Genomic DNA, 21,879 nt, shown 5'->3' with positions numbered 1-21,879 from the left:
TGGGAAACTCACTTTCCACTGAAAGTGAAGCTGAAGTTGTAGCAACTCCATAGTCATTTTTTGCTTCACAGGTGTACACTGCTGCATCTTCAGGAAAAGTTTCAATCAGCAATAGAGTATATTCTTGTGCATCATGAAGAAATTTGCACTTGAAACCTGGAGAAAGTTGTTGATCATCTTTGTACCAGGAAATTTTGGGCTGAGGTTTGCCTGATATCATAGCACAGAAGCGGGCAGGTTTGCCAGACTCCACAGTGGTTGGCTCTAGCTCCTGAATAATCTGGGGTGGCTCTGGAGCTGCAAATTGGGGGGGTGAGGGGGAAAGGGGAGGGGAGAAAGAATGATAGAGAGAAATCTCATTACTGATATTTATCAAGACTTCAAAAATATTAGCAAAGACTTTTTTTTTTTTTTTTTTTAAATCTTATTATTCCCAATCTTGTGTGCCCACAAAAATCTGCCCTTTTCCTTGGTACAGGGGGAATGATCTAGCAGGAAGTGCCTTACCATAATTAGCTGTGTTGCCCTAAGTGTTTTCTGGCAAAATGTGTCCAAGAATTGTTAGGTTGATTCCTCTGGCAAAACATATTTGTACATATGAACAAATTACCTTTATTTGGACTTGAGAATTTCCTGATCTAAATAAATACACTGGGGAAAAGAACTGCTATAGCATTTTCATCAGCTAGACAGCTATTTCAGTAGAGCAAGGAACACCCATGTACATGAGGATTTTGGTAGTGTTCCAGACATAAGATTCTCTTTGGATTTAATTTTTTTTTTTTTATTTTCAGAGTTAGAATTTCAGAAAAATTATATAGAAATCAGAACAACACAGGGTAATAAATACAGTCAAAGCATTGTTTGCAGGGACACATACCATTCACATAGAGAACAACAGAACTCCTATTCCGTCCTGCAACAAAAGTATATTCTCCAGCATCAGAGTAAGTGGTTTCAAAGATGCTCATTCGATGAACTCTCCTTTCCACCACGTAACTGTATCTTTCCTCATATTGGAAGTTGATCTCAATACCGTCCTTGTACCACTGTGGTTCAATGTCATCTTCATTGACTTCAAATTCAATTTCAGCTCTTTGTCTCTCAATGACCTTTGAACAAGTAGAATAAATATTAGAAATAGCTTTTGTTTTTACAGATGGTCACACATTTCAGTTTCCTAGAAGAAGGCCCTGACCTTATGATTACAGATTTTTGTGTTAGGACTCTTGCTGGATAGATATGATTGCACTTCCTTTGCATTATTCTTTGAGTGACAAAGTTAGGAAATATTTATTCTTCTGTATAGGCCATACCTGAATATCTTTACGGACACTTCTGATACGAATGTCACGACCTTCCACTATCAAATTGGCACTGGATGTGTTTCCACCTGCTACTACAGTGTACTGACCAGCGTCAGACATTCTTGTGGAAGGAATGATGAGACGATGGACATATTTTTCTCTCTGAATTTTCATCCTAAGGACATCAGAAAAGAAAATGAGCAAGTTATTTCCTGGAAGAAAATACATAACAAAAGTCAATATGGTGTAGAAGCAATCATTCACCTGTCACCAATCTGGAGTTCTTGTCCATCCTTCATCCACTGGACGTGAATGTCAGGTTCTGAAATTTCACACTCAAAAATAGCCCTCTTCTTCTCCACAACCTTGATGTCTTTAATATGCTTCCTAAATTCAATGTGACGAGCTAGGGCAGAAAAAAAGTAGTGCCATGATGCTATTTAAGCCACTAGAAGTCACTAAATATACCAATTAAGACAGCAAATACCTTCCACATATAAAGTGGCCGATGAAGCTGCTTTTCCAGCAACAAAAGTGTATTCTGCAGCATCACCAAAATGCACATTTCTTATGGAGAGGGAGTGTGTGAGCTTCTTTGTTCGTATCTGGCATTTATCAGTTGATTTTATTTCTACCCCATTCTTTAGCCATTTATATGAGATTCCTTCATAGTTAACAGTAACTTCAAATGTTATTGTATCTTTCTCTTCGGCATTGATGTCTTTTAGCATGGAGGTAATCAGGATGGCTAAAAGAAAAGAAATGGACATGGTTCGGGGTTTTTTGTTCTGTTTTGCGTTATTGTAAACACATGTTAACTGGATCAGAGATTATTAAAACTCTTTAAGACAGATTCTGATTTTTGTTATAATTAAAAGGAAGTCTCCGTCTCCAGAATCAACTACAATTAAATTTCCCAAAACTTCCGAATGACATAGGAACCCATATTCTGTCTGCTATGGTGACTTGGAGTTTAGGCATGTGGCCTAAACTTTCAAGGTCACAGCTTCTAGATCTCTTAAAAATGTAATTGAGGCTGTTTAGGGTTATTTGAAAACTCCTTTACAACAGTGCTGGTTTTATCTGAATTGCACCAAGTGCATGTATTAACACAAACTCTATTATTGGTAACTGTAAATTATTCTGGCTAATTTAATTTTTACGTACGTTTTACGGTCAGAGTTGCACTGACTCTGTCATTTCCACAGACAAATGTGTATTCTGCAGAATCTTCACTGCTTGTGTTCATGATATTGAGCTGATGGAGTTTCCCCTGGACCACTATTTTGAACTTTTCACTCATTTCAATCTCCACACCATTTTTCAACCAGACAGCAGGCACATTGAAATGAGAAACTTCACATTGAAAAGAGGCGGTTTTGGTCTCAGGAATCTCAATATTTTTCATGGTCTTTGTGATGTGTATGGCTAAGAGGGGAAAATAAAAGACAAAAGAAAAGTTTTTTTAAAAATCACTGTGTGTGGAAGACTGCAAAAAACCAAGGGTAACAGGCTATGAAGTGTCAGTTCAAGTTGTTCAGTATGAGTTGGTCTAGCAATTCATATAATTACTTTCTTACAAACTTACAATACTTACTTTCCACAAACAGTTTTGCTTTACACTCAATTTGCCCAACAAGAGCTGTGTATTCCCCAGCATCAGCAGGAGATATGTTATGCAGCATAAGCTTGTGAACTTTCCTTTGAGAGATCATCTTGTATTTATCACTTTGTTTAAGCTCAACGTTTTTGTGGAACCATCGGACTGGTACAGTATCATGGGATACACTCAGTTCAAAGGAGACAACAGCATTTTCCAAAGCAGTCACATCCTTTGGCTTTTTGATGATCTTGACAGCTTGAGGAAAAAATTTAGCAAGATTCAGCAGTGTGTTTAATTTGAATTTCAAACCACACATTAAAGCAAATATTCAAACCAGATTGACTTACTTTCCACATGAAGTCTGGCATTTGCTCCTATCTTTCCAAGCTTAAAGCTATAAACAGACTCATCAGTGACAACACAGTGTTTGATTTTCAGTGTGTGAACAGTTCCTTTCACTGAAATTTCATATTTGTCATTTGATTCAAGTTCAACACCATTTTTAATCCACAGAGCTCCTTTCACATCAGGGTGGGTCAGTTCTACAGTGAAAACTGCCTCCTGTGTTTCTGTCACAGTCAAGTTCTTTAGTGTCTTCTTTATCTTAACAGCTGGGAAAAAAAATAATCCACTTAACAAAACAGACCAAAAATAAATATTATAGTAAATATAATAAACTTAATAAAACTGAATCATGGTGCTTAATTTTAAAATCTAGTATGTATATATTGATTTATACAGTTTCCACTGAAATAGTGTGCTTGGAACACAAAAAGGAACATTAACTTGTAGCATCCATGAGAAACAGGGTTTTTTCATTTGATATGCTTACTGCACAACTAGCAAAGAGAGAATTTCTACCTGTTAGCCTGTACCTTGAGTAAAATGTGTTTTTATTAAAATACCATGCTAAATTCCAAGTATGGAGACTCCAAAATACAGTAAGCTTGTGTCACGTCCCGCTCAGATGAAGGTCTCTCACAGCTTGCTACCTCAGAAAGCACATCATATAAAAATATTTTCAAAATATGAAGCAAAATATGCTTGTATCTTAGGGCCTGACCCAAGACACAGTGAGTGATACTGGACTGAGTCTTAAAGACATCTTAAAGACATCAGTTAGTTATAAAAAATACTGACCTTCAACATTCAGTTTGGCAGATGTCTTTGAACTTGCTATTTCATAGCTATATTCACCCATATCATCCAGTTTCGTGACAGGGATCTTGAGCCTTCTCTTTACACCATCAGATTCAGAACGGTACTGATCTGTCATAGGTAATGGTCTACCATTTTTTAGCCACTGGCCATCTGATTCAGGATTTGCCACTTCACATTCAAAAACAGCTGCCTGGGACTCAGCCACAGTCAGGTCAGTAAGGGGCTTTGAAATCGCACCACCTGTTGGGAAGCAAAAGCACATGTTTTTGTTGTGTTGCTGTTCAACTTTCCCCCATATGGAAATGCAACCAAGTGAAAACTAGATGCTGGAATTCTTTGCCATAATTTGCAGCATGCCTATAGATATACTTGAAATATCAAGAATAGAATGTGACCTGAACATCACAAAAATATGTTTCTTACTTCTATCCTAGTTATTCTCATTTATTATTTTTATTATCAGCACATGTATACTGAACATTCAAGACAAAAACCTATTTTTTTAATTAATGATGTCAAAAGCATACTACAGCATTCCATAGTATGACTCCAATTTAGCAAAACATACTAGCACTTACTTAAAAGTTTTGTTGAATTCAAATTATGCCAATCACAAAAAAGCAAGAACATAGGAAAAAAGATAAATTAAAGAAAAAAAAAAAGTACAGAAGCAGCAGAATTGCTACAATTATAAAATACAGTGTATTGAACATTGGTTTTAAGTCACAGTGAAGTAAAAATCTTGGACTTTAACCCTACTAACCTGCTACTATGAGCTTTCCAGATGTTTTCTTCTCTCCAGCATAAAATACATACTCTCCTTCATCATCTTTCATCATCTTCACCACTGTCAATTTATGTATTTTGCCACGTGCTTCAATTTTATATTTAGGACCAGCCTTTATTTCTTGGCCTTTGAAATGCCAAATTACATCAATTCCTGAATGAGACAGCTCGACTTCAAAGGATACATTCTGTGTTTCAGTGCAGGTGATGTCATGAAGACCTCTAATAATCTGAATTTCTATTGAAAAAAATACATTACAAATATATTAGTTGTTTCCACAGTTTTGCATTTAAAGAAGCAATTTCACAAAGAACTGTGCATCTTAAAGGAAACCTACTTTCAACTGTGACATTGCAACTTGTTTCAACTTTGCCAACCATTAGTTTATAATGTCCTTCATCTGATGCATGGGTTCTGGTAAGCACTAGCCTCTGCTTAGCGCCTTTACATACAGCTTGTACACGTTCATCAGGCTTTATCTGATGATCATTTAGGTACCATTTGGAGGAAGACACATCAGGTGCTGAAACTTTGCATTCGAGGATAGCTTTTGTTCCTTCAACTACGTGAACATCTTTTAGAGGCACCACTATTTCCACACCTGTCAAGTTAAAAAAATATTAATCATGAAAAAACCTATGCCTTTAGGAAGTAATCCTAAAGGATCTAAAACTTAAACACACCTTCAAAATCATGATAATGACTTACTGTACACTGTGATCTGTCCAGTGGTTGACAGTCCAAGACCAGGAACATTAAAAGAGTAAGTTCCACTATCTTCCTTTGTTGCATCTTCTATCAGCAACATGTGTGACTGTTTATCCAACACAATGTGAATACGATCACTTGATTGAATTTCATGACCATCTTTCATCCAGACACCTTCCACATTTTCTAAGGAGACTTTAACTTCAAGTTGTACAATATCTCCTTCACAAACTTTTTGATCAGTAAGTCCTTGAAGTATAGCCATGGGACGAGCTGTGGAATGAAATGAAGTTAGTTAATCCTCATAACAGATAAGAAGAATGTTGAATATTAAGGTAGTATGGGATATAGTGATATAGCTATAATATATAGAATCTATAATACATAGACAATATAAGTATTAGAAATGCTTACGCTTCATCTTCAGTTTGCAGTGAGTCCTTTTCCCATCAACAACAAAGCTATACTCTCCTTGATCATCTTTATTAACATCTTTAATAGTGAGGATTTGGCGACCACGGCGGGATGTAATCACATATTTATGATTAGAAGTGAGTTCAACATCACCATGATACCATTTCCCCTCCACGTCTTCTGGGGAAACCTCGCATTCAAGTTCACCTGAGAAGGATTCTGGTACTTCAACATCCTCAAGTTCTTTAATAAACTCAACCACAGCACCTACAGGCAAAAATAATTACATTCATGAATAAGCTTGATTAGATGCCCCTGATGAAAACATTTCTTACTAAATGAGCCTAAGGAAATTTATATATCTACAGCGTAACCATTTTACATAAATATATCTCCAAACTTTCATACTGGATTCCAAGAATATGAAAGCAGCTTGAACATTTCTTAGTGCGTTCGACATCAGTTTAAATTGTTTTATTTCTTCCTGAAGCTGATTTCACTTTGACAGTACTACATGGTACAGAGCTGTGTGCTTCTCACCTTCAACAGTAAGCTTTGCAGTAGTTTTTATGGATTCATCTTCTACCAGTGCACAGCTGTAGTCATCAGCATCAGACATTTCAACTGCTAGCACAGAAAGAAAATGAGCCTTTCTGTCTGAGTGCATCCTGTATTTGTCTCCAGAATGAATCTCAATTCCATCCTTAAACCATTTCACTTTGACAAAGGGTTCTGATGTCTCACATTCAAATGTTGCCATGGAGTCTCTCTCTTTAGCAACAATATCTTGTAACTTCTGGGTGAAGCTGATTAACTGCTTGGCTGCAAAACAATATGCAGTGAATCAACAGTGCACTGACCATATAGAATTAACACACTATGATAAGCAGTAACATAAAGGTAGGAGAATTTAAATTACCTTGTACTAACAGGAAAGCATGGCTAGAAGTTTCACCAGCTATATTGACTGCTTTCACCATGATGCTGGCAGAATCATCAGAAGTCACATCTCTGATGACTAATTCACAAACATTATCTTCAGGCCAGTACCAATACACACGATCAGTCCTTTCAATTTGCACACCGTTTTTGAACCACTGGCACTCAGGATCTGGTTTGCCGACCACTCTCACACGGAAGTGTGCATCTGTCCCCTGAGCTACAGTCTGGCTTTGAATTCGTTCAAATATCTTGGGAGCCTCCATGCTTGGACTAAGCTCAACCTTCTCTGGTTTGAATGTTGGAATGGTGATTTTGCCTTCAGGAGGAAGTGCTTTCTTCTCTTCCTCTGGGATCTCTTTGGTCCAGTGAAGAAGTTCTTCTTTTGTCTTTTTTAACATTTCTTCATATGATTCATCTTTTTTGCGAGACTTAAGTTCCACAGCAGTGATGGCTTCATAATAGCCCTCTTCTGTCCTACGCTTGAATTTACTACGCAGCTCTTCAGATTCCTCCGAAAGCTTCTCGTGAGTGATTCTTTCAGCCCTTTTCAGTTTCACCACTTCTTTGGTTGTTGCCTCTGCAGGTTTGTCTACCTTCTGTACCTCAAAGAGAAGTTTTCCAGGCTCTGTCACTACAGGCTCATGTTTGGGTTCAGGAGCACGACGAAGAACAGATCTGAAGTCTTCCCTCTGCTGGATTTCAAGTTTCACCTTATGTTCAATAAAGCCTTCTGGATTCTCTGCCGTGACTCTCACCTCTCCTGTGTCATACGATTTGCAGTCCACAATATCCAGGTAGTAGATTCCATCATAACGGAGTCTAAACCTTTTGCTCTTACGGATAAGCTGTCCATTGAGGTACCAGTTGACCTTGGGCAAAGGATAGCCAGTCACACGGCAGCGGAATCGTGCTGTTTCACCTTCCAGAACTCTTGCAGGTTCAGGAACCAAAACAATTTCTGGTTTTTGTTTTTCCTTTTGGTCCACTGCAACTGCAGGAAGAGCACCCTCATGGGCCATTCTTTCTAACTCTTCAATTCGCTGCAGTCCCCTTCTGCCTTCTGGCAACTGGGATTCTTCCACAAGGCTTTTCTCGTCCTTCACAATCAGAGTAGCAGATGTATGGTCTGTACCATACTTGTTAGTTGCCCTGCAAGTGATCACTCCACTATCTCTGGAATAGGCTACTCCATAGTCCAGGCTACAGTACCCAAACTCATTGATCATGCGGAGTCTGTTAGCTGCTTCCAAGGGTTTGCCATCATGCAACCACTCCACCACCATGGTTGGGTCACCAATTGGTGTAAGCCTGCATTCAAAGTGTGCTGGGCCAAATTGCTTGAGCCGTAAAGATGTGAGCTTTTTCTTAAAGAACGGTTTCTGTTGCTTTTCTTTGTCATATAGATCTCCTTCCTCCCACTGCTCCTGACCATAACGCAAATGGAGAGGCTCTAACTCTGGTGCTGCAATCTCCTTGGCTTTGTAAGTTCCTTTTGGAATGATTAACCTCCTTTCTGGTTCAGGTTCTGCATGTTCAACTTCAACATTTACTTTGCACCGAGTAGTGTCTCGCCCAGCTTTATTGATAGCAGTAGCAGTATACCATGCAGCATCTTGCCTGGCAGTAGATTCAATTTTAAGGGCAGCTGCCCCTTTGGTTCCCTCAATCCTGAAATATTAAAACGATTTTATTTAAACCTTTTTGTACTTCTTTGTCATTCACTTTTGCCCTTCTCCAAAATTAGGTCAAAGCCTCCAAAGGCAAATCTCTGGAGGAACTAAACATGTTGTTTACATTTATTCATGTTTATGAGTGCAGTGCCTAAGAGTCAAACAGATAAGGATAATAAAACCCAGCCTGGAATTCAATGGCAGTTTTGCCTGCAGAGGACTTCAAAATCAGAGACAGATAAAGGTTCCTAAATCTCTGATGTAAAAGCATTGGCTTTGCAGAATACAAAATACACTATCTGGAAAAAATGGAGTGAGTCTTACAAAATATTTTATATCTCTTAGCCCTGCTGCAATGCAAAAGCTGTTAGCAGTTTCAGTAGCCATTGGACTAAGCCCTTAGTGAATCCCTTGTATGGAAGCAAGGGTGTTCAGCACACTGTAGGAGGCACTTTGCAGAATGGTGATTCTGGAAAGGAACTCCTTTACTATTTAAAGAAAGTAAAAATGCTTACTTTATTTTGGGGTATTTATGAGGCACAATGATGTCACTATTCTTCAGCCATACAATGTCAGGATTAGGGTTACCAGTAGCTCTTACTGCCATCTCCAGTCTGGAGCCCTCCTTTACGCTAACATTCTTCAGCCTTTCCACAAAGTGTGGTCTGACTAGGTCTTCCTTAGCTGAAAGAGCAAGGGTAAGATATCACAAGAGGAAATGACATAACCATGGTTTTTAATAAACACTCCTCAGCGTGCACAGTAGATACCTTCCACACTCAGTGTCATTGAGACTGAAGCTTTGCCTGCCCTATTCTGAGCAATTACAGCCCATTCTCCAGAGTCATCAGGCATAGCAGGAACAATGATCAGTGACTGGGTTCCATCTTCTTTAATCACTATTTTATGGGTGTAGTCATTAACCACTTGTTGACCTGCAGACATGCATGAAAAAGAAAGTTACACTGAAAACAGTGTCTCAACAAGACGTAAAATGCATATGAGATTGGTTTTTAAGATTATTTGTTGACAACAATGAGGTTGATGTACCATTATGGAACCAGTATGTCTCTGGCATAGGTCTGCCAACAACTTTTAAGTCAAATCTTGCTGTTTGTCCCTGTGAACATTTAAACGATGTAGGTTTCAGCACAAAAACTGGCTTATATAATCTCTCTAGTTGTCCTTCATCAGTTTCTTCTAATCTGCGGGCAGGAGAGCGAGAAGGAGAACTGCGGGCAGGAGACCGGCTTGGAGAGCGTGGAGAAAGAGATCTGGAAGGAAAAGATAAGACAGATGTGTATGACATGATAAACAGAGTTCAACTTTTGCCTTTAGTATAATTTATTTTAAAGAGGTTAACGAATTTATATGAGAAAATGTGACAAAATTAATTTTTATTTGTAGTCACTTTTCTTTAGGTTTTTGACAGGAATTTGTACAGCTGAATAGTATTAGGATACACCAGAGCCAGGGAAATTTTGGGTTTTAGATACTGTACAGATATGGATGTAATCCTCTGTACATTTGTGCATGTGTGTGTATGTATATGGAGACAGAACACAGCACATGGCAATGCTGGATTTTTTCTGTCATAGAAATACAGCTATTTCAAGGGGCGGGAAATAAGAGTTGCACACAGTACTAAAACTCCAAGTGCAGAAGAATTTTTTTCCAACACCTGAGTACTTTAAGAAAGAAATATGGTTTCTGAGGTTGTAAATCTGATATTGTGGCTGGATATGCATGTGAATGATGGTACTCTGGGAACAGCATTGCTCATTAAGAAGGCAAATAAGACAAATAGTTGGCACATGAATCAATATAAACCATGAAAACAGCATTTAGAACTTCTTTAGATGTATGCAGACTCTAGTAACTTAAGTTGTTTAGCTGCTCTGTAAGGAGTTTTTGGACTATCACAGCAGACTGAAGTCTCATGAAATCTATATATTACTGTGTACCTACCTATATCTTCTCATAACTTCTGGTCCTGGCATATAACCTGGAGTTGCTGTGGGTGCAACTGGCTCAACGTAGAGTTTTGCTGAGCAAATGGCATTTCCTTTCATATTACTGGCAAAGACAGTATAAATTCCTTCATCTTCAGGTAAAACAACAGGCAAACGCAGACTGGCACTGCCATCTTGCAGAACTTCCATGTGGTAGCGCTCTCCATGCCTTATGCGCTTACCATCTTTGTACCATGCAATCTGTATGGAAAGAAACAGTGGAATACTATGTGAGCTCTCCTAAAGACAAAGATCCATAATAACTCACGCATACAACATATTCTTACTTCCTGTTTTTTCAGCTGATGCATAATCACACCCCATATATTTGTGTTAACATCAACATTTTTACTGGAAATAAGTAAGACCAAAGCAACACATTTTCACAGTATCCTGAAAGATGAATTTTGGAGCTACAAACAGATATAAAGCCCATTTTGATGTAGAGCAAAGCGACCTACACTGGACTTGCTACTGTGTTCCCCACTTTTGTGGACTAACTTACGAGATACTCAGAAGCAAGACCAACTTAACTGGTAAATCTAATGTACCTCTGAACTGGCTAACCAACCTAACACTATTCTATTAAGTGACAAAAGGAAAATTCAGCTTGATATGAAAAAAAAAGACTGTATTTCCTTTGAGATTTGTTGTTTTCTATGCAGAATGTAGAATGTCTGACAATGAGATGCTAAGGGATTTCTCAAGTAGAGCACCAGATAGTTTTTTAAAGAGATTAATGTCACGCAAGTCTGGGGTACCTTTGGTAATGGATATCCAGTCGTCTTGCAATGGAAAGTAACTCCTGTCCCTTCAAAGGTTCTGTAATTCTTTAATCTTAAATCGAAACCTGCTTCTATAGCTTCAGATTCAGAAATATCAACCATCATCTCCTCTCCATCTTCTTCAAGAAGTTCATCTAAGGTGGTTTTAATAATTCTGAGTTCAATTTCCTTGATAAGTCTTTCTTCAAAAGAAGAAATATGGAATTCCTATACAGAAGAGCAAGACCATTAGTTCTGTGTGACTGATAGTGACCTTGTAAAGAAGTGATTTGTACTGGTAGAATGTAAGTATACAAAATCAGTATGGCGTGGTAGACATACCTCATCTTCTACAAAAGTTCTGACCATCACTGTATCTTTTGCCATTTTCTTCCTAATTAGGGCTTGCTCTTTTTCATACTCTTTTTCAAAGTCACCATATGAAATAGCTGGGGCTACCTCAGCCACTTTTGGTTCCTGTACATATGCAGTCACCTGAGTTTGGTACATCATTTCTTGTTGCGATTTTAAGTAGGTTTCATAATCAGCTAAGAATTAAAAACACATTGATTTTGATAAGTTTTTGTGGTTTTTACTAGATTGAATAGAGAAAACAAGTACAAACTTATTTTACTGTTTTTGGTGATTCAAGCAGAGTTTCTCTCTCTTTAGCTAATAAAATACAAACAGCAATAAAATACAAAGACCGATGTCTTCAGATGAGCTTTATAAACAGGTAAGAATTTATTTAGGTGTTCTGGTTCTCAAAGTGGAAGCACCTGTAGAGACTATTTTACAATTTCTTCACTGTGGCTCTGTCTCCTTCAAACTTTCATGCATTTTTACAAGGACAACTAAAAAAAAATTAAGTTGGCTTCTTTCCCTGTAACAGAACAACCTATTACTCGATTAACCTCCTTTCCCCACATCACTCTCTGAATGTATTATGTTATGTAGACTGTTATGGACATCAACAGAAGAAGGTTCCTATAGCTGCACATCCTAGGAAAGAATTTAAGGCCTTCAAAAACCTGATGTCAAATACTCCGTCTTGCAGAAACAGAGCCACCAGATCTCCCTTTATGATTCCTGAACTGACCAAACTAAGCTGCAAAGACTTTGCAGCACAATTTAAAATGTATTTCCATTTTAAACTTAATTTTAAGAAATATTTTTCTCATTTCTTTAATCTACAATGTACCTTCTTCTAGTAAGGAGACCGTTGCAGAAGCTTCTCCATGTTTATTACGAACAACAATAGTATATTCTCCGGCATCGTCGGCAAAAGTCATCGAAATTTCAAGTTTGCATTCCCCGGTTTCTCTTTTGTAACTCACTTTGTATCTATAGAAAACATAAAAGCACAAGCTCTCTATAATTCTGATGAACAGACTTTTTAGTGAACTTGCCTTCAGTTATACAATTAATCAAGAATCCTAACTTGTACAAGACAAAAAAAGAGAAACTTCTGCAGGCAATTCTCGCTCAATGAATCTGCAGAACAGTGTAAGAAAAGTAACCATGCTGAAACTAGAGTACAGGTCTATTTTCTTTCTGTTGACACTAAAATAAATGGGATGCAAACAGCAGTACTGAAATATCAGAGATCCAGTTATTAGACACAGTAAAATGGTATCTGCTGTGTGCATATAGGTTGTCCTAATATGGGTCATTATAGCACAATATATTTCAAGAATGCTACAAATGTATTTTTCTCTGTTAGAAGGTGTGTTGCTTTCTATATTTGCATAGACAGAATGCAAACACTGCATAGACAGAATAAAACAAACTCAAAACTTCTTCCTGATTTGTTTTAAGGATATGTAGCATTGCTCATTTTATGGTCTTTTGAAATATATAAGTTTTAAAATATATTTTAAAACTTATCAGCCTTCTAAAGCCTCATATTAAGACAGGATCCTACGATTTCTCCATTTCAAAAATAAAATTTCATTAAATCAATGATGTTATTTGGCTCAGCATCAGTAAGGGAATCAAAACTAAGGTAGTGTCAATTAAATATTCTTAGAAGTTATGTTTAAATAGTTATTGTGCATTGTATTCAAAGTACCTGTAGCCAGTCGTTAGAGGAACTCCACCTTTTTTCCAGTAGACATGTGGCTTTGGGTTGCCCCCTACTTGGCATTCAAAAATAATGCTCCCACCTTCAATTAATTTATGTACTATGGGTTTTCTTATGAAGAAAGGAGGTATGGGTTCTCCTGATACTTCCTCTGCTGCAGCAGAGACATCTTCCATTACAATGTCCTTTGTCTCCGCATAGCTGAAATAAGATTTCAGTGCAAGTTAGTGAGCTGATGTATGAAGCTCTTATAAACAGAGTTCAAGAAACTAATGACCACAGTAGGAGCAGTCTGTTTAGGAAAATAACTTTACCGTTTCTCTTCTGTAACAGCCTTCTCAGAAATGGTTTCTCGAGTCTCAATTTCTTCTGAAACTGCAAGGCAAATATGATATAGTGGATCTTAAAATCCTTTAATAGTGCTTAAGCAGTGAGTTTAGTCAACACAAAGAGAGAGAAGGTTAAGTAGTTAGTTGACTCAGAGGGCCAGGTACTTCCACTGAGGAAGCAAGAGGCTCTATCAGGCCATAACTGGCCTTTTCCAGCCCTGTTAACTAACAGTCCTAGAATACAATTCAAGGCATATATTCTACTTGGGAGCTGACAAAATGTCTAAATTGCATTACAAGTAATATGTAGCTAACAAAATTTATAATCTTCCTACAATGATAAATATACATACCTTTCACATATAAGTGGCAAGATGTGCTGACGCTCCCGGCCTTATTGGTAGCAGTGCAGGTAAATCTTCCACTGTCTTCTGCAAATGCTTCACGAATCACAAGGCGAGCAAGCCCTGCTTTGAAAGTGATCTGGAAGTCCATTGAGCTCTCAATCTTGTAGTCTTCCCTGTACCATGTCACAGTAGGCTGAGGATGACCAGAGATATGGCACTCCAGAGTGACAGACTCGCCTTCAGTCACAGTCTTATTTTTGAGGCCCTGTATGACAAAAAATATCACAGTCAGTATATATTTTCACTACTAAACAACTAAAACCTATTTGGATGGAAAATTTAATGCCTACTTCAAAACAGTGTTCTGTTCAGCAGCATACCCAGGAAAAAAGATATATTTTCCGAAGGGAAGTATTTGAAACTGTATTTGAGATCTCTGAACATTACTGTTATTAACAGAAAATGAAAAGGTACATGGATGTTTATGCAGATCATGGTGAGAAATTGTTTCATTGCAGAAAAGGTCAACCTACTCTGTGACATAATAGTGAAGAATCACCCCCATAACAGACATTGAGAATAGTCTGTATCAGAGATAAATTGTATGTCTAAGTCAGTCTAATACAGAGATAGATTACATAAAGCCAAATTTTCATGGTCAGGTTTTCAAAGGTAAAAGTTAAAATACAAAACAGGTAAAAACATAGTGTAACTCCTCTAATCTACATACAAATTACTTACTGAGACTAAGGTGGGTGGAGTAGCAGGGATTTCTGCAGGTACAGGAACTCTGGCAGTTTCTGTTACCTAGGACGTTTAAAGAACAGTAAATAAACACCTAACAAAGCCAAGGACATAAACAGAAGAACTTAGGTAAGAAAATAAATTAGGTAAAGAGAGCTCTTTGCTTGTCATAGGTAAATATTAGGTCCTTAGAAGGATTTGTGTAAAACAACAAAGAGATAAAAGTCAGCAGAATGCTGTAAAAGTGGAAAACTACAATGAGAAAACAGCAAACTGAGACTGTTACATTTTTAAGATGAAAGTCAGTCAAAGTGACGCAAATTTGCTTAATAACATACCTTTGCTTCACCTTCTTTCCGCAACACCAAGTGTTCTTCCCGCACTGCTTCACCTTTAATGCTTACACCTGCCTCTTTTCTAGTCTCAACATCATAGCGACTTTTATAGGCTTCAGCAGCCTCCCCAAAAGGAAACTGTGGAGGGGCAGCTGGCTCTGCTTTTATCCTGACTTCATGTGGCTTTAGCTGAGGTGGTTTCACAGGCTTGGTGATCTTTTGCACAGCAGAAGTAGCTGATAACTCTTTTTCCAGAGTAGCCATGGCAGATCCAGCTATTGAAACCTAGAGAACAGAAGAGAAAGAGTTACAGCTTTGTTCTCTTGTTTTTAAAGGAAACAGTAAATTTCCCAAGCAGATTGCATATTCCTTAGTTACTTTTTGTTGACACTGCAGAAGATATGTATATATATAAAAATGAATTCTAATTTTAGACTGAAGTAGTAGAACACTGGAGATACAATATCCTTGTAGTATTTTTGATGTGTCTAACATTCAAATATTTTGGTTTCTGCTTTAGAATTTGTTCTTTAAATGGTCAAGAAGCTCTTAAGTGCACCATGAGAAATGTCCTCTAAATTTATTCACTTGAGGCCTTAGCTTTCCATTTAATCTGACTGATACCGCAATAAACAATACTACTAATTACATAACTGTTGGTGATTAAAATAACCAAAGAGATTTCAAAATGCTATTGTAGGTGTAATAACTTTGGAAAACATACATAAATCTTTAACAAAAAATATTTTAGGCACTTTTTATGGCGTGTGATTATGTTTGAGGGGAAAAACAGTTCATTTTTAAACTCCAGGTGAAGAGAGAAAGTATGCTTGAATGAGGAAATTAATTAAATGGGAACTTTCAATATTATATGAAGGAGTCAAACAGAAGAATGGAAACTATAACATTAAAAATGGATGGTGTCATGTTATGCAGTCTGGATTTTTTCTATTTCAAAAATTAGGTTAATATGTTGTAATCTGCAAGGAAGAAAGAAGCACTGTTTTCAACTTGCTAGTGAGCTGATGCACATAATAAGATTGTAGAGGGATACTTCTGCTCTTTAAAAATCGTAAGTTGCATGACAAATGTTGACAATTTCTCTGCATGACATGAAGTATTGAAGCTGCATCCTTAAACAGATGATAAGCTTGTTTAAATAACTAATAATTACAAATCACACTTTAGCAGTCCGTATGTCTGTTTACAACACTGCTTTTTATTATTCAAATAAGACAACAGAAAAAACTGCAGAGAGCATACAACTCTTCTTCTTAGGAAAGCACCATACTGGAGGGGAGGAAAAACCAACTGGAATGGGTGACCTACCGGTTATTATAAAAAAGCACACTGGTCTTCTTGGTTACAGTTTTCACTTCTTACCTCATACGTATGATCTGGTTTAGGAACAGCAATTTTGGAGACTGTGAAGTGAGGACTTGCTGTGCGGGGTCGCGGGTGTTCAACGTGAATTGTTTTCTCAGTTTCTGTTGCTCTTTTTATCTATGCAAAGCAATGAAAAAAATTGTTGAGAACGTGATGCCGCTCTCCAAACTGAAACAGATTTCACTGGGACGTAGTTTTGGAAAAGAATGCAACGTAAACCGAGTCTAACCTCTGTTGATATTTGAACTTCCTTCTTTTCAGTAGCTGTGATATGTTTCTCAGGAGGAACATAGACAGTTTTAACTTCTTTAGTGACAACATGACGTTCTGCTGGGGCCTCAGCAGCATGGTCTGTTACAGCATGCTCTTTATAGCCATATGCCAAAGTTTTCTGCTTTACATAAGCTTCATCTGCTTGTTCGGGTTCCCAGGGTGATCGAACACGTGCCTGATCCACTGCTGCAACAACTGTAGCTACAGCTTCAGCCTTTTTTCCAGCTTCAGTCTACAGATAACATTGGCAGAATTTATACAAATATTCATCATTATACTAAAGGCTCGCATATATGGAAAATACTTATAAATACAATGTTCAGTAATGTATATTCCAGACAAAGAAAGAGTGCATAGATACGCAAAAGTAATAATGTAAACATCAAATGTGTTCACCCATAAATACACCTCACAGTAGATTCAAATATAGACATATTTTTTTCTAAGGTCTGTCTGTGCATATTCAGAACATAGAGCTATGCCTTTGTGCTTTACATATATCAATATTTGTATGCAAGCCCACTTTTAATACTTCATAGTCACATTTATGGCTACTTGTCTAGGAGTACAGCAGGTACATAAACGTGCACATAATTTTAAAGTCAGTATGCTCATCAGCTCCATATAACTGTTAGATGCTACTAAAAATGTAGAGAATGTGTCTATTATCTGATGTGAATGTATTTACTAAGGAATATACCCATAAAAAATTTTACCACAGGCATATCTGTTAGTTCAGTGCTAATCTATTTTACATGATTTTACAAAAGAAGAAAAACTGAGCTTTCTGAGAAATTAGAAAGAATGCATTTATATCAGGACTCTTTTTTGTTTCTAATAACTGATAAATACTGTCAACTTCTATGTTATCAGGATCCAAATTTCTGCCCAGTCAGCAAACAGCAGGTAATAGGATGATTACTACTAGTGTTTATTGTTACTGTCATAACTGATCTCGATGTAGCAACAGATCATATGAAATGTATGACTTGTAGATGGGAAAAAAACTAATAGATAATTTCATGCTGATTTTAAAATCATTATCACCTTAAACTAAAATAACTTAAGCAAGGCAAAAATGTGATTGTTTACAGTTATTTAGGTAATAGGGACCTCTTATTCGGTATTGTTGCAGATCTCACAATTATTGTTTATACTAACTTGAATTTGGCCCTAATTTACATTATCTAACAAGTAACTCTTATCAGTCTGACTTCTCTGAGTGAATTTTATATGCTATGCTCTTTTAATTATATTTTATAAAAGTATTTTATGAATGTACCATACTATTTCTAACAAAGTAGATAGATAGACTTTAAATAAAAGCTGTTGGCAACTATGTTATTCTTCCATGTATGACAGCTCCTGGCTGTATTATAATAGAAAAGCTTTTCTGCTGTGGGAGTCCTACTGGAACAAAACTGTGTCAACAAGCGTCTGATTGTCAGAAGTAATAAACTGGACAGACTTGAATGGATGTTAAAGTTTGCATTGTACAAAGAACAATACAATTCAAACCTTAATAGAGGGAGGTTGTTTCATCTGACAACCATAAAATTGCAAGGAACCATCTTGTAGAAAAAGATTGCAGCATCAGAAATTTGAACATTACTTGAAAGTCATTGGTAGGGAGAAGGCTTTCACAGAGAAATCTGACTGTAGTCTTTAAAGTGGCCAATAGTCTTTCAATAAGGCCAAATGTTGGGTGCTGCACTTGGGCCACAACAACCCCCAGCAGTGCTACAGGCTTGGGGAGGAGTGGCTGGAGAGCTGCCAGTCAGAGAGGGACCTGGGGGTGTTGATTGACAGCCGGCTGAACATGAGCCAGCAGTGTGCCCAGGTGGCCAAGAAGGCCAATGGCATCCTGGCCTGTATCAGAAATAGCATGGCCAGCAGGGACAGGGAAGTGATCTTACCCCTGTACTCGGCACTGGTGAGGCCGCACCTCGATTACTGTGTTCGGTTTTGGGCCCCTCACTACAAAAAGGACATTGAATTACTCGAGCGTGTCCAGAGAAGGGCAATGAAGCTGGTGCAGGGTCTGGAGCATATGTCGTACGAGGAGCGGCTGAGGGAACTGGGGTTGTTTAGTCTGGAGAAGAGGAGGCTGAGGGGAGACCTCATTGCCCTCTACAACTACCTGAAAGGAGGTTGCAGAGAGCTGGGGATGAGTCTCTTTAACCAAGTAACAAGCGATAGGACAAGAGGGAATGGCCTCAAGCTGTGCCAGGGAAGGTTTAGACTAGATGTCAGGAAGTATTTCTTTACAGAACGGGTTATTAGGCAGTGGAATGGATTGCCCAGGGAGGTGGTAGAGTCCCCATCCCTGGAGGTGTTTAAGAGTAGAGTCAACATAGCGCTGAGAGATATGGTGTAGATGGGAACTGGCAGTGTTAGGTTAATGGTTGGACTAGATGATCTTCAAGGTCCCTTCCAACCTAGTTGATTCTGTGATTCTGTGGCATTTCCTAACAGGAAATAAACCTCTTTATCACTAGAAAGAATCACATTGACTCTGTTACTTGACAATCATACCACTTGATGGGTATATTATCATGAATTAATTTGAGGGCATTCCATTGTACCCAAATAACTCTTAAAAGGTGAGGTTTGCAGATAAAACAGATTGTAACAGTGCATTTCACATCTGCAACAGCTATATTCACCTGATCATAAGTTAGATGAATTTGTTCTTGCTTGGCTGTAATTTCTTCTCTAGTTCTGGACACTGTGACTGGTGCTTTGGTTTTATCAGTAGCAATTATTTTCGGAACTACAGTAGTTTTCTTAGCTTCCTTTTTAATCTAATTAGTATAGCAGAAATAAAAGTTTCAGTTACATATGATCTTGAAAGATATTTGAACAATGGGAAAGCATTTTGGATTGGGAACAGGGAAGGACATTTAAGGGGTTAGATCCTTGTGCACTGCACGCAGCTTTGTATTATATGTATACTGGTAAGTATTGTTACACCCTGACACCTATTTAAATAAAACTAATGATTAAAAAAAAAAAAAATTAAAATGCATTTCAAGAGTCACTCAGTCCATTCCAAAGGTCAGTCAGAAGAGAATTGGGGGCATCCTATTAATGAAAACAGTTAGGACAGAAAGGTAGAGGTGGAATAATATAGTCTAATTAGCAGTAGTTCTAAAAGTTTGTAAGTGGAATAAATCTTAGATAAAATGAGCTGGAAATGTATAGTTAGTATTTTTTGAGGGACACATAAGGTTTGTAAAGAAGAAAGGATAAGGAAACAGATATGGTTTTAATAGTTCTATTCACCTTTTCATGGGTTATGCTCACTTGTTCTTGTTTGGTAGCAATTCCTTCTTTACTTTTCGATATTATGACCGGTGCTTTAGGTTTATCAGTGGTAATTACTACCTTAGGTACAGAAGGTTTCATATCTTCCTTTCTTATCTAGTTTTTATGGTAAAGAAAAATAATAGTAATTAATTATGCCTGTTGCCAAAATTACAGATCTTTTTGGGAAACTGGGATAAGGTTTCAGAATGTATATCAGTAAGAGAAAAACATCACCTGAGAAATGGAATAATTCCTTTGCACAGAACAAGTTATAGACTAGCTGAATGATGTGTATTCAAAGTCATTAAGATATCACATTAATCTGTGTGTGAATTAGAGAAGAATCTGTCTACTTCCTAGTTAATTGTGATATATCATTGTTATGTTTTGTAGAAAATATTTGCATAAAAATTAGTATTACTGACTTAATATTTATTCTCATGGGTAGATGGAACTATTTCATCGGTTACTCCAACAAACAATCATTCCACAATATGGCCTAGCAGATACATTCAGTCCTCATACAAATATGAACTTCACTAAAGCAAACTCCATAGGTACGTATCATACGATGAGACATGACCTTTACAATTTATCTTCAGAAATCTAACTTCAGACAAAAAGGAAAGGTCATTAAGCACCAGATGAAATTCTGAGCACCCTGGCAATAAAAGCCATAATGCTCAAAGGTTCTGTAGGAAGGGCAGCTGCACTCTTCCTCTGTAGACAGAGCTGCTATGAAGTCAGTAGAATTGGACCTGCAATGCTGGGCCTACACCTGGAATAATTTGCTTTATAAATTTTTCAGTTTGTAATCTTCTCTTCATAAAAAAGCAGAGCAAAGATTTTAGTACATTCAATGAAAAATGAGGTTTTACGAACTTATTAGAGTGTAACAATGATTTAAGCATCTGTAACATTTTTTACCTTTTCATGAGCAATGTGCACTTGCTCATGTCTGGTAGATATTTCTTCTCTAGCTCTTGATATTCTTTCTTGTTCTTTGGCTTTGTCTGTGGCAATTATTGCTGTGGGTAGTGGAGTTTTCTCTGGTTCTTTTCTTATCTGAATGTTTACAAATAAAGAAGTTTAAATGATATATTGTTTAAAATTATAAGGTATGTGATTTTCGATACATTTGGAAAAGAAGATACAAATGAAAGAGAGGAAAAATGACAAACTCTGGATTTCAAAATCATCTAGTCTGGAAACAACAATTACAACATAAACAGACTTTTTATAAAACATAAATACATTTAGCATAAAAATAATAAAACGTACCACAAATGCTTGCTTTGTTACTGAAAGCAGTAATAAAAATATTGGATCAGAGAAAAACTATCCTGCATCATAATCAGTTTGAGAAAGTGTAGGATGTTAAAAACAACTTTTGGGTAACTCTCACTTTGCCAAGAAGTTCATGATGTAATCTGCACATAAACATGTAAGGTTTTGACCAGGTGGATTTCTGTTTCTTGGTACTTTAAAGGTAAGTTACACTTTCTTCACATATTTCAGCTAGAATGCAAATGTAACATTTCTCTATAAAAGCTGGTCTTCCATTAAATTACATTCATCTGATAAAACACATGCTAAAATAATCTGAAATCGAATCACTCATCAGTATTTTCAAAATTTATTTCAATGCAGAATGAGTTTTTCCTCCTTTTTCTGACCCACAGTGCTGCCAACAAAGCAAGAAGGC

The 21,879-nt window shown here is 37.2% G+C and overlaps 1 protein-coding gene across 1 annotated transcript in view; it reads right to left on the bottom strand.

Moving 5' to 3' along the window:
• Positions 1–21,879, bottom strand: part of TTN (titin) — a 242,891-nt gene that overhangs the window by 208,689 nt on the left and 12,323 nt on the right. The window contains exons 10-41 of the mRNA XM_074873084.1: positions 21,102–21,239; positions 20,151–20,288; positions 19,532–19,669; positions 16,822–17,097; positions 16,590–16,709; positions 15,210–15,491; positions 14,869–14,934; positions 14,134–14,392; positions 13,766–13,826; positions 13,440–13,652; positions 12,570–12,712; positions 11,711–11,916; positions 11,366–11,596; positions 10,561–10,805; positions 9,643–9,866; positions 9,363–9,527; positions 9,108–9,276; positions 6,900–8,590; positions 6,521–6,802; positions 5,981–6,247; positions 5,567–5,839; positions 5,196–5,459; positions 4,835–5,095; positions 4,051–4,311; positions 3,258–3,521; positions 2,905–3,165; positions 2,475–2,735; positions 1,795–2,055; positions 1,572–1,713; positions 1,317–1,482; positions 881–1,112; positions 13–297 (exon numbers count right to left, since the gene is read on the bottom strand). Of these exons, the coding sequence (XP_074729185.1) occupies positions 13–297; positions 881–1,112; positions 1,317–1,482; positions 1,572–1,713; positions 1,795–2,055; positions 2,475–2,735; positions 2,905–3,165; positions 3,258–3,521; positions 4,051–4,311; positions 4,835–5,095; positions 5,196–5,459; positions 5,567–5,839; positions 5,981–6,247; positions 6,521–6,802; positions 6,900–8,590; positions 9,108–9,276; positions 9,363–9,527; positions 9,643–9,866; positions 10,561–10,805; positions 11,366–11,596; positions 11,711–11,916; positions 12,570–12,712; positions 13,440–13,652; positions 13,766–13,826; positions 14,134–14,392; positions 14,869–14,934; positions 15,210–15,491; positions 16,590–16,709; positions 16,822–17,097; positions 19,532–19,669; positions 20,151–20,288; positions 21,102–21,239 (8,245 nt within the window). The remainder of the gene's footprint in view (positions 1–12; positions 298–880; positions 1,113–1,316; positions 1,483–1,571; positions 1,714–1,794; positions 2,056–2,474; positions 2,736–2,904; positions 3,166–3,257; positions 3,522–4,050; positions 4,312–4,834; positions 5,096–5,195; positions 5,460–5,566; positions 5,840–5,980; positions 6,248–6,520; positions 6,803–6,899; positions 8,591–9,107; positions 9,277–9,362; positions 9,528–9,642; positions 9,867–10,560; positions 10,806–11,365; positions 11,597–11,710; positions 11,917–12,569; positions 12,713–13,439; positions 13,653–13,765; positions 13,827–14,133; positions 14,393–14,868; positions 14,935–15,209; positions 15,492–16,589; positions 16,710–16,821; positions 17,098–19,531; positions 19,670–20,150; positions 20,289–21,101; positions 21,240–21,879) is intronic.

Source organism: Strix uralensis, chromosome 6 (assembly GCF_047716275.1).
Source record: "Strix uralensis isolate ZFMK-TIS-50842 chromosome 6, bStrUra1, whole genome shotgun sequence".
NCBI classification, from domain to species: Eukaryota; Metazoa; Chordata; class Aves; order Strigiformes; family Strigidae; genus Strix; species Strix uralensis.
This window is presented reverse-complemented; position numbering and strand designations above follow the sequence as displayed.